Source organism: Scaptodrosophila lebanonensis, unplaced genomic scaffold, assembly GCF_003285725.1.
Source record: "Scaptodrosophila lebanonensis strain 11010-0011.00,11010-0021.00 unplaced genomic scaffold, SlebRS2 tig00000136-arrow-arrow-pilon, whole genome shotgun sequence".
NCBI lineage: Eukaryota > Metazoa > Arthropoda > Insecta > Diptera > Drosophilidae > Scaptodrosophila > Scaptodrosophila lebanonensis.
In genome coordinates, this window is record NW_022060586.1 from 1,169,254 (window position 1) to 1,188,849 (window position 19,596).

The 19,596-nt window shown below is 39.7% G+C and overlaps 1 protein-coding gene across 2 annotated transcripts in view; it reads right to left on the reverse strand.

The window, feature by feature from the left end:
• Positions 1 to 106: 106 nt before the first annotated feature.
• LOC115629184 (death-associated protein kinase related) overlaps positions 107 to 19,596 on the reverse strand; it is a 72,596-nt gene continuing 53,106 nt past the window's right edge. For both annotated transcript variants that reach the window (XM_030525567.1, XM_030525568.1), the window contains 4 exons: positions 4,701 to 4,913; positions 4,441 to 4,616; positions 3,168 to 3,486; positions 107 to 3,105 (listed from right to left, as the gene is read on the reverse strand). In XM_030525567.1, the coding sequence (XP_030381427.1) occupies positions 1,632 to 3,105; positions 3,168 to 3,486; positions 4,441 to 4,616; positions 4,701 to 4,913 (2,182 nt within the window). In that variant the 3' untranslated portion in view covers positions 107 to 1,631. The remainder of the gene's footprint in view (positions 3,106 to 3,167; positions 3,487 to 4,440; positions 4,617 to 4,700; positions 4,914 to 19,596) is intronic.

The following is a 19,596-nucleotide window of genomic DNA, read 5'->3' on the forward strand; positions in this document are numbered from 1 at the left end:
TCAATGCAATGCCGAAAAATCAAAAGAAATGCAAGGTATGGCCTATATTTATATATATATATATATATATATGTATATATATATATATATATATATGTGTGTGTGTATGTATATATCTATATGCATGCGTGTGCGGAATAATGATTGCATGATTATATGTACTGTAGTTATTTGGATAACATTTAAAATATGTATGCGCGATATGGTTTCTAAAATGTAATACAATCACACGCACACACACGCGCACACACATCCTTAACAATTTGTAAAAACAACGTGAACAATTTGCTATTTATGATTCATCGATTGATTGATTGGTTGATTGACAATATGTATAATGTATGCACTTAACTTTGCACATGTACATACATACATATGTACATGTATGTACATACTTAGTAAGCATATGCATAAGCAGTTGCAGCATGTTCCAAGTCTTATAACACACTCATACAAGTACATTGGGTAAACTATCTGCAACTCTAACAGCAGTTAAAATATACCTTTTTTATATTTTTCATTTCCTGTTCGCACATTTTCATTTACGCATGTATCTAAACATTCATGAAATAACTGCATATCATATAATTGTAATTGGCGCTACACTTATGTATATCTGCATAATGTATGTTTATTTAAAACAGGCATTAGAAAAGTCATAACAGAACGCGAGTTAGGAAACCATGACAGTGATAAATTCTTAACCTTTTCATTGCTTGGTGGTAAATATTTCTTCTTGTGCTTGACTCCCTTAATTTCCTAAGCCATTGTATTTCTTTTCTTTTTCTTTCTTTTTTTTTTTGGTATATGTATATAAATGTAACTATAAAATTTATGCTAAGCAATAGACATTTAATAATAGAATTGACAATTATGTATGTGATTCGTTGAATTATTTTTGTTGTTAAGGAAAAACAAAAATGTTTGTTCTGACCATTGCCTGATGCATCACATTTATTGTTGCCTTCACACCCTGGTTTCGCCAATTGGCAATTATTGGGCAGCAAACTTCATACTACTAAGTAAGTATGTATTTGTAGGTATAGTATGTATGTATTTTTGTATAATAACTTTTTGCACATTCACCAATTATTCAATTCAATTTTTAACAAACTCTCAACGGGCCTGTAACAACAACATTGATTGATTGATATGTATGTATGTATGTATGTATGTATATTTATGTTCTTATGTATTTATCTATATATGTATAGATGTACATATGTATAAAGAAATTAAACACGCACAGATGTACATATTTCTTTAATACGAGTAAGTCCATTTTAGTAAGCCAACTTAACATGCGAATCAAAAAGGTTTTGTATAAGCCGACGAAAGCGAAAAGAGGGGAAAGTTAACTTTTGTTTTTATGTTCTAGTTTTTGATAATTTTGATCAAATTATCGGTTTTGTGTCCATGTGCGTTGTGCTCAACATTGCGAGCGAGAGCGAGGCGGCGTGCACGCCAGAGCGAGAAAGTAAGCTGTCGGTCCATCGTGTTCATTCCTGCCTTTAGTAAACCAGCTAAAGATACACGAGCCGTTGGGCTTACACGTCCATACACTGCTACATGCAGCAGAGTAAGCGATGAAACAAACTTTTGGCATTGCGACGCGCTCGGCTGGCCCTTAGCTAACAGATGATGCCCTGATCCAGACTCAAATTGTTGGTTGCGGCAGCAGCTGCATTCTTGGTGGCAATCACAACATGATGATGGTGATGCATATGATGATGATGGTGAAAAGGCAGTCGTCCATTTAAAAGCAAGTTTGTGCTACTACTACCTGTAGTTCCACTGCTACTACTGCTACTGTTACTGTTAGAGCTTTTGCTAGTAGCGACGGGTGCTGCTCCTACATTGGCTACATTTCTACCACTATTCGGAAGCTGATTCTGATCCTGAGTCTCACTCTGACTCTGACTCTGATGCAATGGGCCACAAATGAAGCCGTTGGTTGACTGGGTCGGTCTGTGAATACCTGTTGTCAGTGGCTCTGAAGCGCGTCGCCTTACGGGTAGTATGGGACTAAAGATTAGGTTACATTTGCTGCTGGCCAGGCTCTTGTTGTGTCTGCTGCTGTGCTCATAGCTGCTGTTCTCATAGCTGCTGGCAGCATTGCAGATGAACCGCATGTTCGTCACCGTGCCCATGGAGCATTTCCGAATACTATTTAATGTTGTAGACTGCAGTTGTTGCTGCTGCTGCTGCTGGTGCTGTGAAGTTTCACCGTCACTATTGCTCCCGTTCTCCAGCTGAAACTTCTTCACCAGTGCCTTGACGGAGGTCCCAGGAGTCTCAACTGACGGCGCCTTGCGTATAACTTTGGGTGTAGTAGGGGCATCGGGAAATAGACATGGCGTTGTCACATTCGAACTGTTGTCAGTATTTGGCACTGTTGCAGTGGATACAATGGCTGCCTCCCCGCTGCTGCCTATCAAAATGGTCGCCGTGCTGCCGATACCGACTCCAATGCCATTGGGCTTAGCCGGCTTCTTAACAAATGTAGCCGTATAAGTATTCTCTTTATCAGAATCGGACGCACGACGTGTGGGTGTTGCAATTTGCGTTGACTTGGTCGTAGCTATTGTTGTTGTTGCTTTTGTAGTTGCAAGACCGGACACTGTGTATATGGCCATTGTAGTTTCTGATGGTGGGCTAGATTTTGTGCTGCTTCTACCGCTGTTGGTGTTATTGCTGTTGCTGTTGTTGCTGGTGCTGCTACTGCTGCTGCTGCCGTTGCTGTTACTATTGTTGTATTTTGAGGCAGCTATGGGTATTTTGGAGACATTACTGTGCATTCTGCCATTGTGAGTTGTTGTTTTGTTGCTGCCATTACTGTTGCTATCGCTGCTACTGCTGCTACAGTTGCTGTTGCCGTTGATTTGTGTTCCCGCTGTTGCTGAGCTGCCTGTGCTATAATTGCTCTGCTGGGACTCCACAGTCTCAACATCCTCTTCGTCAACATCTTCTTCGCCGTCATCATCCTCACCCGGCTCATTGACAAAGTCTGCATCCGTATTTGTTTGCATATACATCTGTCTGATTAGCGCGCATTCGTCCTTTAGCCAAATGTGGTCCAGACAGCCTGCGGCGCTCATGCGATCGCTTGGGTAAAATCGTATGAAGTTAGTATAACTAAGTAAGATAAGGAAGGATTGTAAACTCACTTTGGCTTAATTCGCAGTGCACAGCGTATAAAGTCAATGGCCGCTTGAGAGACGCCCCCGAACAAGTTATCGGGAAATGTTAACGCACACTGCGATATATTGAGGAAGGTCTCCTGTTTAGTGTCGCCGCCAAATGGTGAAAATCCTGATAGAAGCACATATGCCAGCACGCCCACAGACCAAATATCGGTGAGAAGTGAGAGCGGTTCATATTGCAGCACCTCGGGCGCCACATAGTCGGGCGTACCAGCCAGTTCACGCACATTAATACCCTCGCAGACGACGCGCGATATGCCGAAGTCGCATAACTTGAGCCCATCTATAATGATAAGCAATGTGTAAATTAATCCAAATGATCAACAATAAAGAAGGTTAGTGTCGAGCAACAGTCTGCGAAAGTCTTGTCTATAACAACATAGCCGATGTAACGGGTAAAATGTCCTGTCTACAACAACATAGCCGATGTAACCGTCGTCTCTGTGAAACTTTGTTGGACCAGAAGTATATAAGTATATACATTAATTTCCTCATATGTACGTGTATAGTCGATTAGTTCTTTCACGTAATAAACGTGTGAGAAATTTTCAACTGAAACTGAGAGGGGACTGAAAGCTGAAAGCTGTTAACCTTACGATCATATTCAGATATCGATTAAAAGCTACCATACTACAGAACAGATTAATTTACAAATTCATCGATTCCTTTCACATACATATTCTGCATTTATCGCCAAATGGAGAAAGCGCATTATCGATCGGTAATTCGGTTATATATATATATGATGTTGGATGGCATGATTCTCGGTGATCGCGGATGGAAAGAGCGTGAAGTCATTGAGACTCGTACGGAACGGTAATCAAAATTTTTAATGATAAGACAGGTGTGAGGATTTGACGAACCGATGTACATAATTTCGACTCTGGGACTACTAAACAAGAATCGATAAGCCTGCATCGAATAGTCAAAAACAGAAGAGGGAGTGTTGACACAGCACAGAAGGTGTTTTATTTTCATATGTATCATCGGTATTTTAATATATTCTCGTTAGTGTACATTAAACAGTGCTCTAAGAAGTCGTACCCCAATTCTCACTTTCACTGGAAATGATGCTAATGTAGAAGAACTTGGGCTAGTTGTCTGGTTTTATGACACTAGACTTGTTGGTTGATATTACTAATTATATGGAACAATAGAATAAGTCATTTTCAGTTGCGATTCGATAAAACTGAAATCGATGTTGCATTTTTAACAGGATTTTATTTATTTTACTCACCCTCAATGCGTTCACCGGCGAGCAATATATTTTGAGGCTTTAAATCTAAGTGGGCTATGCTGCGCTCATGTAGAAATTTGAGAGCCTTGAGCACTTGGCGCATACAAATGCGCGCATGCGCCTCACTAAGGCACTCCTCGTTGTCCAATATCGTTTGCAATTCCCCTCCAGTGGCGCTGTAGCGACATGGACAAAAATTGAATATTAACATAATTTAAACACAATTTTGGGGGTTTTTAACATAAAACAATTGAACTTACAGCTCCAGCAGAAGAGCCGTGTCCGAGCGAGTCTCATGTACCGCATTCAAGTTGACAATGTTCTCTTCGCCCTCACATAGCATTAAGACAGCAATCTCATGCTTGATCTCCTTGTCTGAAGATTGTGCGCGTCGGCGTCGTTTTAAAAACTTTGCAGCGAAATGTAGACCGCTATTTTTGTGTATTGCACGACGCACTGCAGCGAATTTGCCCCTGTGGAGTGGATGAGAAAAAATTAGTAAAAGCAGTCAAGAAGTAGTCTTCGTCTGCGTTGCTGAAATATATACTCTTCTCAGTGCCTTACAACAAAAGCAATATGCATGGGCCCGAGCTATATATGTATATATTCCACAGCATTCTTTACAAAATGACAAAAGCATTTTATGCAAATTATATGGTTTCTACAAGGATGACCGCCTTATACTTATGATATATGGTAGTCTAATCTGAGCTTAACCTGTGTTGCACAAAGGACTTTTAAATGGAGGGGGAAGTACTAATTGCAGCAGAAAGATGGACCGTTTGAATGCTGATCAGATACATATAAGTATGAGCTTTACACTAACTGGGGGGATTTTTCGAATTTCAATGAAAATTCCTAGAAATACGGGAGTTATGGAAAATCGGTGATTGCGGAGGAGAGGGAGAAAGGAGGGAATTTCTGAAATATACATTTTCTGCGTATTCACATCTTGGACTAAAATTTGGTGCCCCTAGGACTTATAGTCCTAGATATAGGTGATTATACGATCGGGAAGTGGGGGGGGGAATTTCAAAAAAATAAAACAAACTCTAGCTCTTATAGTCTGAGATCCAGGTGTTCATACGGACAGACAGGGCTAGATAGACTCGTATTGTCATGCTGATCAAGAATATATACATATACTTTGTGGGGTCTGCCATGACTGCTTCTGCCTGTTACATTTTCCAGCTCCCGCAATGTACATATGTACATGTACATTTCATGTACAGAGTATAATGAACCTTTGCATTTTTGGGTAAAGGGTATACAAATGCGTATTTTGACACGAATACCAATTTTCATTCATAAAGTTGCCCAAATGCATATATTATTGTAAATGTAAATGGTTGGCCGGCAGATAGCAACTGGCCCATGGTCAAAAACCGGCACTGTCCGTCACACATATGTGACATAAAAATGAGTCAGACGCCTCGAAGTGGTCTGCACGTATGTACATACATACATACAAGTATATAGTATGCATATACATAAGTATGAGGACGTTAACGTGGTCGTGAACGTTGACGTGGTCTTGTAACTGAAATGCCTGACAAAGTATGTATGTACATACATACTTGTATGTATGTACATGTACGTGCCATAATGAAGCAATTGCGCTTCCGGCAACAGCAACTGCAGCAACAAAAAACCGAAACAGTTACCAACTTGGCATACCAAATAGTTGGCGTCTCCTCCTGGACGACACATTAAAAACAGCAGCTCTAAAGCTCCACTGCGACATGAAATAATGGCGGCAACGCCGCTAACGAGCACACACATAGTCTCTCAGCCTTGTCAGGCGGTTACCGATGCCTCTAATGAGCGCGTCGCGCTATCATCGCCTAGACTCGTTCTCGGTTCTAATTGCACGTCGGTGCAGAGCAGACTAGACGAAGCTGGGCCCAGCAACTGAAGTTTGTCTGCCATGTGACAGCGCCCAACGCTTGACAATTTCAAGTCCAGTGCCAACATTGTCGGCTTTTCCGGCAGCATCGTGCTTTTAAAGCGAATACCGGCAGCTCGGTACCGATGTTGACGGTAGAGATGAGCTCTGTTCACATAACTTTATTTCTGGCACATCTACTTGTACGTACGTCTCAACTCACAGTCCCGACAATAAAACCAATGTCACAACCTAATGTTATATCAGCTGCAACTCTATACAGTTATTTAGTACGCCCTGTGCGGAAAAAATTCCTCTCTCTCTCTTCCCAGTAGAAAAGCATTCCAATTGCAAGAACAAATTATTAGAAATATTTTTAAATATATATATTGCAAGTTGATTTTTTTAAAACTATTTGGAAGTGTTGAGAATATAAATTTAAAATTAAGTACAATTTCATTGTGTTTCCATAAATTTGGAAAATTTTAATAAAATTTGGCAATTACTTTTAGTAAGTGTTTTGTGTGTCCGTATGCCCGATGTACATACATATGTATAGGACTAATTTAAAAAGAGTTATAAATGTGATATCTTTCCAAGCTCTGCCAGCAACTGTTGTTGTTGTGGTTTTGCCTCAACATTATACTGGACACGCGCTCACGAATATATGTACATACCCATGTAAAAGAATTATAACGAGTGCGAAATAGGGTTCGCTGTAAAAACTATATTGCATTATTTTTCGACTTTTATTTTCCGTTAATTTTTCCGCTACTATTTACTTGCAATAGCTTGCAGCTTCGTTTACTAGAGCGAAATAAGTAGCTGGGACAAATAACAAAAAATCGTTGTTTTTTTTATTATTTATAACCTTAATTATATGGAATTTATTTGATTTGAGAGAACTCCTCAAAGGTTCTCCATTGGATTTAGATCTTGGTTTTTTTAAAAATCCGGAAATTCATGGCAAACGCAATCAGGAATTTAATATAACGATTGCCACACGACGTGTAAAAATACTTTCAAGCTCACCACAAGTGGTTTCATATGCAAAAAAAAAAAAAAAAAATGTCCAAATCCGAGGAACTACCAAGACATATGTATGTAGGTCGACACGATTGAGCTTTGCAGAAAAAAACTGTGCAAAAAAAACTTAGTTGCCTTCTGTCTGCGTTAAAGTGGACAAATAATTTAAATTTATTTATTCAAGTGCAACTACATATAGTTAAAAATTGAGTAAAACTATAAAAATCGTTAATAATTAGTTAATTTAACTGTAAGAAGTGCCACTGGGAACTGCCACGAAATTGTGGGATGAAGAACGCGGTAGGATAAGTGACATGAGCCATGCTGGCCATCGTAATACAATAATTATGGCTTGCCAAGCGGTAGTAGATGAGCGGACCAAACAACATATCCGCCAGTTAGCAGGAGCTGCAGGCAGGGGATTTCGAGCTGACTATCACTAGACAAGGAAGCACCACCTTGGCTTAAGTTGAGTCAAAGCAAAGGCACAAAGTTGCCGATAAAACCGATTTTGGGAAAAAGAATTCGAGGATGTCATATTCAGCGACGAAAAAAATTTTAACTTGGGCGGTCCTGATGGTCACCACAAATATTGGAGGGATATTCGGAAACCCAGACAGACCTGCTACAAACGTAAACTGGGAGAGGATCGCTATTGGTATAGGTTACCTTTAGCTCAAAAGGCAAGTCCCAAATATACTTTGTGCCAATTAAGATTAACGCCGAAAAGTATATTTGGCCGTCAGCCAATGGGTATCACAGGGGATCACGTGTAACCACCCAGCCAGGGCATACCCGCCGTAAATGTGATATAACACTTGTAGTACGACTATGTTCTCCTTGCGAAGACGGCAACAGCTTAGGGTTCCCGTCTACTCGCGGGAACAAAAATTGAGAAACTCTTTAAAATAAACAAAAACAAATGAAACCGGATTTCAGCATAATCCGAATGGGACCGTAAGTCACAAGGATGGGAGCTTCCAGCAACTTCCATCCCATTGCCGCAGTGCAGGTCGTTTGTCTCAGTTTTTGGGGAGATTCAGATCCCTTCCACTTCGAAGGCGAAGTGTCGAGCCAGCCCTCAGAGCCAAGTACTTCGGCGATGATGTCACCGAAATATAAATCGTCGTTTCAAGACAAGAGACGCACAGCGACATACTAGAAAAAAAAAACGCAAATTTCGTAGACGTCACCAGGCGGCCGGAAGATGGTAGAGTGGGCGAAAAAAATCCTACCGGAATTCAAGCCATTATTCCAGCAAAGAGGTACAAGGATGTAGCTACAACGGATCTTCGCAGACGTGACCCAAAGACAGCGAGGATGGTCTTATCCCAAGGAACAGATGGGCTGGAGTCGAGAATCAGCTTCAAGGTCGGTTTCTGACGGATCTGGCGTCGAGTGGAGGACGGGATGATAGGATGATGCAGGCTGGCATCAGGATAGGGTCAAAGCCATTGCTTGTCACGATAAGCGATCGGCCGAGGCCTATAAGAAATCGATAGCAGCGCTTAGAGAGGTTTATCCAGGTGAGATTTTAGTTGCGGTTGACTGGTGCGACGTACCCAGCAGACCGAGAAATTCTGAAATTTGGTAAATACCACACGCCAGATCGTCAACAAGGGATCGGTGGACGAGCTGACCAAAAATGGCTACAAGACAGTAGCAGTACGGGTCTGCCGATCGGATGCAGCGAGTGGCAAGCCAACCACGCAGACCGCGAAGTTAGAAGACACGTATCCGGTCGATCCCCAAAGCGCAAGAACAAAAGCCGCCACAGACGAGGAGGATATCTTTGAGGGGTACTCCTCTGAGACATAGTTCACTTATTCTTTGTTCTAACTTTTTATTCACTGTACCCAAAAGGTAAAAGGGTATGCTAGTTTTGCATAACAGCCTTGACCTCGAATTAACCAAAGCTAAACCATGATTTCAATCATTCTAGCCCCCATGCGGGTTGCAAATTTGGAAAGGAAAATTACCCTTTGGGAACAGGGTTTAAAAAGAGAAGCATATATTCATTGTATACCTGGGACCCTTCAATGGTAAAAGAGTATACTCGATAAGTGCGAATTTAGGTAACACCCAAAAGTAAATGTGGTAGACGCCTCAGATGTACGAGTATACATATACCATTGGTTAGTATGACGATATGAGGCGATATAGCCATTCCCGTTTGTTCTCCACCTGTATGAATTCAAGAATCTTAGGACGTTACAGAACTAGAACATTATGCAGGACAAATTTCTGTTTATTTTGCCGATGAACCATTTCACTTTTGGTATGTTCATATGTATAGTATCAGTAGAATCTTGCGTTCTAAAAGACGATTATATTGTGAAATTAGGTCTTATCAGGACAATTGTGTTTTTGCTTGACCTAATAAACGACTATTTGCGAGCCTTGCCTGCCTGTGCATTAATTTTAATTAAATTTTCGCTTTGCTTGCCCGCTGACAGAGCGCCTCAGGTTTCGTTGTTGTTGCCGTATATGGAGTGTAATGCTGATTCTCGAGGCTGGTGTGATAAATAATGATGTGGCAACTCTTCGTTGCCTGTTCAAGTTCCCTTGCCATATATCAAGCAGCAGCAACAACAACAAAAGCAAAATGGTTCGGCTGCAACAATAAAAAAAAAAAAAACAACATATTGGCGGCGTGCCTAATTGGGCAAGGTCTTGCTTGTGTTGTTGCTGCTGCTAAGCCTCGAAAAGTGTCCGTAATAAAGTTATTGGCCTCTCTGGCAACATCAAGAACGGCAACAAAAACAATCGCATCATCCGTTACGTAATACAGTTAAATGCCATTCGCACGATTTTCTGGTGATGAGTCGACGCAGTTTTACCACCAAATGGTGTAGGCGGAGGTGTGCGTTCTTAGCAGTTATTGAACTTTAGAAGGTTAAACATCTTAAAATGGAAATAGTACATACGAGTACATAAAAAGCTTTAGGGCCGAGGCCTTAAAGGGCTATCGGACACGAAGCAAAACACCGAGCTCTAAACAATGAGCATCAATCTTCCAGCTCTAGCCACATACAAACATATATACATGCATACAAACATACATACATACATGCATACATATGTATTACAAAAGTTCATGGCTGGTTGGACACGACCACACCCACGCACGATGCCCTCTGGCCGCACCATTCTCTACACCGCAAAAGTTAGTTGATACAGCACATTTTTATGTTTTTTAAGTCAGCGGTGACACTGAACGGGTGTGAATTTTACTGCCGCAATGGTTCTGGGGATTTGCACTTAAATGGACCGTACGGATGGAATCATCATCACCTTTTAATGTTGCTACAGTCATCATACCGTTAGAGCTTTATCAACGATTTATCGCAGATCGTTCAAGCTGTAAATAATATAACTTCTGACGGCCGCAAACGTTACGATGAACACTATAAAAACACGTGCTCGCTTTTGTATTTTTATTAATTAAATTTAAAAAAAACAAAAAAAAACAATAAAAAAAATTGTATTAAAACAAGAGCGAACGCTACAGTCGAGCAAGCCCGACAGTGAAATAGCCTGTACTCACACAATATATTTTTTTACGTTCATTTAAAAAAAATTATTTAAATTTACAAAAAAAATTTCTATACATACACATTTACATTTGTATCTTTATAGTATAGTGGGACAGAATTACAGCTCTCGGGCCGAGATTTACACTAAATGGAAAATATTTTAGCTAACAATGCTCAACTTAAAATGTAGGATCAATTTTGATTTCGATCTGGAGAGCTTAATTTCGACCTGACAGTTTTACTAAGTCCTCCAACTAAAAAAGGCTTTGCTGTTTCAATCGACAGTTTATGAGTGCATCGATTTAAATGAAAGTTCACATTGTGGTAAGCTGATATAAAAACAAGAGAGAACGCTACAGTCGAGCAAGCCCGACAGTGTAATACCCTGTACCCAGGTAAACTTCCGTCACTGAGTTATATGCGCCCATAGCAGCAGCAAAAAGAGGAAGAAGAAGAGCGAACTTGTTGCTGCAGTTTGTGGGGGTTGCACAAACCTAATATACCCTTTTTACCCTACGGGTACAGGGTATAAAAAAACATGAATGGAGTTCTAGAGCGCGACCAATTCTTCGAAGTCCGGTATTCACTTGTATCTAAATTTGTTCAATTAAATTGACTATACCAGCAACAACAGCATCAGCTGCGGGCATAGAAAACATTTATAGCTATAACTTCCTTTTCAAATTACCCTATCATGGTGAATAAACTGGAGGTATTTGCCAAATTTCAGTCAATAATTCCAAGAATTACAGGAGTTACCGAAAATCACTGGGGATTGGAGAGAAGGAGGAAAATTCGAAATACATATTTCCTGCATATTCATATAAGGCATCTTTGGTGTCCCTACCTCTTATAGTCTCCGAGATATAGGTGATTATACGAATGGCGTTACAGAAAACCCCGTAAAGGGGGAGTGTGGGGGTGAAATTCACGTACAGAGTATACAAATAAAATAAATTTTTCCTTTCCCTGCCTTAGGAGAACGTGTATACCAGATGTGAGGACTTTCGCTTTTATACTATCCGTGAGTTTATACAGACAGACGGACAGACATGTCAAGGCGAGTGGATCCTTGTCATGATCATCAAGATATACATATAAAACCACATTTTTTCGGAAACGCCGTTCGTATAATCACCTATATCTCGGCGACTATAAGACCTAGGAGCAAGTCCAAGATGCCTTATGTGAATACGCAGAAAATGTGTATTTTGGAATTTCCCTCCCCCCTCTCCACCACAATTCATGATTTTCCATAACTCCCGTAATTCATGAAATTTTTGACTACAATTTGGCAAATACTTCCACTTGGTGATTATGTGTCCGTCTACTAAGTTTCATTATGATAGACCGATTTGTTTTCTGTTGCCTCAATTGTTTACATTCCAAATAAAATAGGCAAATGGTATTGCTCCAACTTCACTGTGTTTGATATTTCCGATATTTTCATTTTTGCGTTGCATTGTTTTGGGGACCACCGCCAAAAGTGATATTGGAGGGTACCGCCCGGTATTTTTGCACAGCATCGTTACAAGGCTTGCGCAGGTCAGTTCAAATATCGAACTAAATACTCATACAGATAGACGGAACGACAGACAAATCAACTCACTCACTGCTTGTGATTGCTTCATCACAGCAATTGTGATGAACTTTTTAAGTTTACCTGTAACGACAGAAAAAGAAAATCGGCATTAAAATATAGTAAATAGCAGTTAACAAAAAAAAACAAGAGAGAGAAAAAAACAGAATGAACAAGTAAAAAAGCTAAAGTCGGGTGTCCCGACTTTGAAATACTCTGTACATATGTTTACAATAATTATAGAAAATAAAAAAAATTAAGAAAATAAAAAAAAAATTTGATCGATTTTACCTCTCTCGGTATTCGAACTCACGTAAAGGGTGTATAATTGCACATTTACATAGCAATTGCGTCTGTGTGAGTGTATGTATGCCTATGCGCATCAATTCGTGTCTGTGTAAGCATTTTCGCAGTCAACCAAACAGCAACATCAACAACAGCCGCGGGCAGCGCTTGAGCAGCGCTGCAGCAGCGCTGCATCAGCAAATATATTTATGGCTATAACTTCTTGTTAAATCGGTCTATCATAATGAAATTTGGCATACGGACACATAATAACTAACTGGGGGTATTTCCAAAATTTTAGTTCGAAATTCCAAGAATTACGGGAGTTACGATTTGCGGGGTAGAGGGGGGAGGGAGGGGAATTCCAAAATATACATTTTCTGCGTATTCACATAAGGCATCTGGGACTAAAATTTGGTGTTCCTAGGTCTTATAGTCTCCGAGATATAGGCGATTATACGAATGGAAAATCGGAAAAACCCCCATAGGGGGGAAGTGGGGGGGAAAATCAAAAAAATAAAACAAACTCGTATAGAATACACACATAACGCATCTTCGTGCAAAATTTGGTGTCTCTATCTCTTATAGTCTCTGAGATCCAGGTGTTCATACGGACGGACAGACGGACAGACGGACAGACAGACAGACAGGGCTAGATCGACTCGTCTCGTCATGCTGATCAAGAATATATATACTTTGTGGGGTCTGCCACGCCTCCTTCTGCCTGTTACATTTTTCAGCTCCCGCAAACCTAATATACTCTTGTACATTTCATGTACAGAGTATAAAAAGAATTTAAAGTGTTCAGCACATTGAAACTATACGCTTATAGTAATATAGGAAGAAAACGCATTTGAATGTTACTGACAAGAATTTTTACTATAATTTAATTGTATTTTTAATAAGGTGCCCACTATCTGGTTGGAGCGTTTGTTGCCTCTATTTAAATTTATGCGAGTAGATGGTCAGCCAGTTGCCTAATTTAAATGTGTTGCGGGCATAAATAGTTTGTGTACATACTTGTATGTATGCATGTATGTATGTATGTATGTATATAGTATGTATGTACACAAGCGTGTTTTATTACGCTTGTGTGGGTGTGTGTGTTGTTGGCAAGCTAAAATGCATTTGCCTTCAAGTGCACTTCACCAGTCAGTCGCCATCTCGTTAGCAACTCCCCCAACCTCCAACCATTACCAACGCTTCCTTGCTGGTCCAATGCTTATGCCACTTTGAACACAATAACAATTTGTTGCGACTTGTACTTCAACAGGAAACTGCAGAGGAATCTTTTGCTTTTGACAGCAGTAGCGACAGCGACAGCGACGAGGACGCCGATGATGATGTCGCCTAAAGTGCAGTTGAAGAGCTGCAGTTGCTGTTTCCATTGTTGCTTTTAGTAGAGTTCATTCAACTTGGCAACAGTCAGCTAATAGTTTTCACTGAGCCCTAAAGCCTGCTTTTTTCTGGGCGAAATGACTGTACGACTGACTGTATGGACTGAATGCCTTAGTGAGTTCCCAACTCCGAGAATGTTTAGACGCATGGTAATGCGATGCATGCAGGCAAATGGAGCCTGTCGCTGCCTAATGTGACAATTAAATGTGCAACCAGCCAGTCAAGCAACAACTACAACAACAACAACAGCACCCGAAATACCAGCAACACTACCAAGACAATGACATCAACGAGGCGCTTGACACAACACGCATGACGCATGCTAGCAGCAACACCAATGACAGCTTGTTATGCAAATAACAACAACGAAGAGCCCAAGACAAATACCAGCAAAAACAAGAACAACGACAACAAGGTAGAAAGAAAATAAGCAAATGCAAGGCCCATTACATGATTCGGTTTTTGACCCACAAAATGTCAACAATCCAGAGCACCAACAACGAGTCCAAAGGTGGACTGCATTTTCATACCCTGTACCTGCCTGAAGGGTATGTGAGAAATATAAGAGGCAGAAGGAGGCGTGACAGACTTTACAAAGTATACATATTCCTGATCAGCATGACAAGACGGGTCGATTCAGCGTTAGAACACATACTTAGATATCAGCGACTATAAGAACTTATCGCCCGCTATTAGTGATTCCTCCATAAATCCAGTAATTCTTGGAATTTTTTACTCAAATTTGGCATTTACTTATGGTTAGTCACGTTTCATCATGATGTCAAGTGTAAGGAAACTGTAGCCATAAACGTAATTTTTGATACGATCCCGACGAATACACCTTTTACGTGAGTTCATATCCCGAAGGAGGTATAATCGAATTTCATTTTTGTTTTTATTTCAATTTTGTGTACTGTCTTTTTCTTCTTCTCTAAAAACACGTGCCTTTAAATCAAAATTCGAATTTGTTGCATGGTTAACAAAATAATAACTCAACTAACTGGTAAGTAATTCATTTAAAGACAAAATTTCAAAATACTCTCAAAGATGTCATTGAATTTCAGTTCAATTTAATTGCGAAGTATTGTCTGATTGGGAAAGGGGACCAGGGCCGACTACACACCAACTTATAAATGCGCTTTTGGATTTGAAGCCGCTTTTCACTTTGTGCTTTAGTCACAAACGTACTAAGTAGCTGCCGTTGAAAGTGGCAATTATTCTGGAAATGTTGTGCGGGTGTTTTTAAAGCGACTTACTTGAGCGAAATTGACGAGTCAACCTCAAAAATTACTAGCAGCAACAACGGCTACAACAACGACAAAGGAAAAAGTAGCAACAGCAACAAAAGCGCCTTTTTTGGTGAGCTTTAAGACGCGTAGCGCGCATAAAACGCGCGCGATACACCCACACGGGTTTTGCCGGCTTTGTTTTAGTCGTGTACAAATTTGGTGAATGCCTAACGCAAAAAAGAAATAAATGTCTAAAAATAAACACACGCAAAAAAGCGAAACGCAAAAGATTTGCGTTTATTGTGCTAAATTCATTTATTAATTTTCGAAAAGGCAAGCGAGAACATAATGCGAAAAATATTATGATATGCTGCTGATAGTCGATCGACAAGTTTTGTATAGCAAGGATTTGTTGTCAGCTTCTTATACTCGTACATGGTGTGTGTGTGAGTGCGACTTGTGTGTAGGCTTCAGAGCTGCAGCTGAGCTATGTTTTAATTAGCCTTTCATAAAAAAAACCCGTACATGTGTACATAATCCCTCTTAGTCGGGGTTGTAAACCAGTTGACATGTACAGTTCGCTTTTCTTGAAACACTTGCCCTCACAACGATTGCAAGCGGAAGACGAGGCGCTCGTATGCAACACCAGACTTCATTCCTCCTAAAATACCCCAATATTACCTAAGTATGTCTGCATTACCTAAGTACGCCTGTTAACTGTAGTTGTATTATATGTAGATGTTACAATTCAAAAATTCTGACATTTTTTTTGGCACACACTCACACTTCAACGTATTCATCGAACTACCTATATACTTTTAATTATAAAACAGTTTGTCCCGACTGACTGATTGGTGACCAAAGTCCAGCCCAAACGGTAAGAGGTAGGTAAGCAGCTGAAATTTGGACTCAAGTATCACCAACAATAGACAACATACAATCAATAACAGAATTCCTCACAAATATAGGCATTTATTCCGAAATATGATAAAAATCATACGTACGCGAGCTGAAAGCCCTGGCAGGTAGTGCTCCAAATTTATGTAGGTTAAGAATTAATTGTTAACCTTCTCTTTTATACTAAATAAAAAAAAAAAAATTTATATTTCGACAAAATTTTGTTTAGACTTTCTGCCAAAAAAACGGGGAAAAAACCATAGTGCAATGGGCGATGTTCAGTCGACCTTAAGGATGACTATTGCCCGGATTTGTGCTATTGCTGATATGTGTTTGACTTGGCCTTAAGTTCTGCAATGCGCAGCAGCTTTGTTCGTATCGCGCCACACACATACACATGTGAGTAAAAATTCCAGAGCCTGCTCGTTTTGAGAGATAGCAACTGTGGCAAGTCGAAGCAATGACAACATTTTTGTATGTTGCTTCACTAAAGTTGCGGCTGCCTGTTCTCGAATTTTGTTGATTTGTGATCATCTGTTACGCATCGGCAACGGAAAAATGAATAAAAACATTAAACTGCGTCTTTGACGGAAATATTTGTAAGCACGCAGAGCGTTTATTTTCACCTCATGCTGCGATGTCTTCACAAATCTAAGCCGTAAGCCGTATAAGTGTATGAATGTAGTATACATATATGTACATAGTCATAAAGCGCGTGCTATAAAGAAGTTAAAGATCTCCAGTAACACCAATAATCGCAACAACCAAATACAAAGGTACGATTACAATGTGCGAATGTACTATATAAGTATGTATTTGGAGGGCTGATAAATCAACAAACTGAATCCTCTCCGAGGGTGCCAAGAATGGTTTGGTCCATGCTGCGACGAATCTGTATTAGTAACCCTCTTTGTTATGCGTCAGAGGCTAGTAGTCGGAACCAAGGTTGCTGATAAACCAAGTTGTTGTTGGCTTGCAATCACAGTTATCTTAGCCTCGACCGATGCCTGTCCGCTTGGGAGTTATATCACAGCGATAAATTCTTTCCCTACACTGCACTATGGTTTTTTTCCCCGTTTTTTTTTGGCAGAAAGTGCAAAAAATTTTTGTCCAAATATAAAAAATTATATTTTTATTTTATTATAAATTGTTTAATTAGGCGAAAATTAAATTATGTCCTGCTGATATGACAACACCATTTTCTTGGCGCGCAGTCAAATCTACCTGATTGTGTGAAACATATGTATTTGTGATTTTTGGTTAACTTTCAGAGAGAAATTAAGAAAAGAACCCACAAAAGTTAAGTTATATAATGGAAAACGTCAATCAAGGTATGTAAAATTATAATCCAAAACTTTTTTTAAGCGATAAAGTGTGTTCGTGTAACAGTGCCATGTGTTGCTCATGTGTTTTTTTTTTTTAATTAACCTTTATAAGTTGCGCTGTGTTTCCTTCAATAGTACTTTTGAAAGGTAAAGAGTTGCAAAAAGGAATAAATGTGGAAATACTAACTAATATATGTTTATTATGGAATTATAAAGAACTTCGTCCCAATTAGCACGTTTTCTGTAAAATTGCGTTTGTTGCAGCAAAACTACTGTTTGGGCATGCAAACATTGCTGAGCATTGTTGAGTCGAGCAACCCCGACAGTGAAATACCCTGTACCCAGACAAACTTCAAGCACTGAGTTATATACGCCCATAGCGGAAGCAAAAAGAAGAAGATGAGGTAGCTTGATGCTGTGCTTGTGGGCGTAGCATTAGAGTGAAATGTTTTCGCTAATACCTTTTCTAAAAACCCGATTACCGATTTGATTGAAATTTAAAACAAAGATAGATGATTCTATATAAATTACGTGTGCAAAATTTTGTTTATGTAGCTTTTGAAATGTGGACAGTATTAACGAAACTCTGTAGCCTGTAAGGGAGGGGAGGGGGGAAATCAAAAAAATAAAATAAATTCATATTAAATTGTTTATATTTTGTGAACTAAAATATATTGCATGAGAGCAAAATAAAGGCCAGTTTCTGGTTCGATACAGTTAAAAATACTGAAGTTAGTGAAATTCGACCATATCGGTTATATGGCAGCTATATGAAATAGTGAACCAAACTTGGTACGTCGCCTTGAGGTACCAAAATATGCGTACAAACTAAAGTTGGGGTAAATATCTTGAAATTTCGAGTTTCTGCCAAAAAAACGGGAAATAAACCATAGTGCACTGGTTGAAACAGCTCTTTAAAAAAAAAGAATCTGAACACAAAACAAAAAGTAAAGAGGATGGTGAAAACGTACTACAGTAATGGGATTCTAAGCTTTAGGCCTAAGTTCCACTGTCCCACTCTTGTTAAGCAATTTCTTTTAGCTTAAGCAAAAATCCTATTACATAAGCAAAGTTACAAAACCGGGTTCCGAAAAGGCTGTTTTTTGTTTAAAAATAGGTAGATAAGTAGATTTTTTAAAAGTGAAATTTCCATAAAATTGGAAAAAACAATTCAAAATTGGAATTAAATATTAACGGTTAGAAACTCATATTTTAAATATAGGGTAGATGCAATGTCGGGCAAGACACGAATACGTGGTATTCAAAGAGTTGCGGCGAAGTTTATATACCCTTGAAAATACCCTTAAATATAGAATGCAGCATTGAGAATATAGCACATGCGTTCGCGGGATTTTTAATGATGGCCTTCGGGCAGTTCTAGGCAATGTCCTAGATGACGTAAGCATTGACATGGAACAAATCATCGCGAGTCATGTCATGCTTCCATCGCACACCAGCGGTGATGGCGCCAACATCGACATCTTGCTCTCGGTATCGGTGTAGGATAGATCGTCCGAAATACTGGGCATATGGTCGAAATCGTACAGAGGTACTAAATGCATTTAATCAAACTGCAATCACTTCTCGAAAATTGATTTACTTATATAAAGGTACACATAAACAAGCCTGTTGCGACGAGAAGAACAAAGGGACTTTGAAGTAATTGCAACTGCAATTGAGTCGGCGCTGCCAAATTAAGCCCAAAGTCAAATTCAAGGCAATTCTAGCAACATTTTTTCTTAACCACACCCCCGCCCGCGTGCTCTCTCTCTCTTACTTGTATTATCGCGTTCTTTAAATTGTAACTCGACGCTTTGAACTTTAACGCTTCGTTAAGTTTCACGCATGCAGATTTCAAATGTTAATATGCGTGCGCTCGTGTGTATGTGTCTCTGCGCGTGTATTCAGCGCCCCAATTCTGTCAATCAACTTAGTTTTTTGTGGGTGCTAAGCGTTTTGTTGTATACCGAGCAATGGCCAACGGACTGGATAAAGT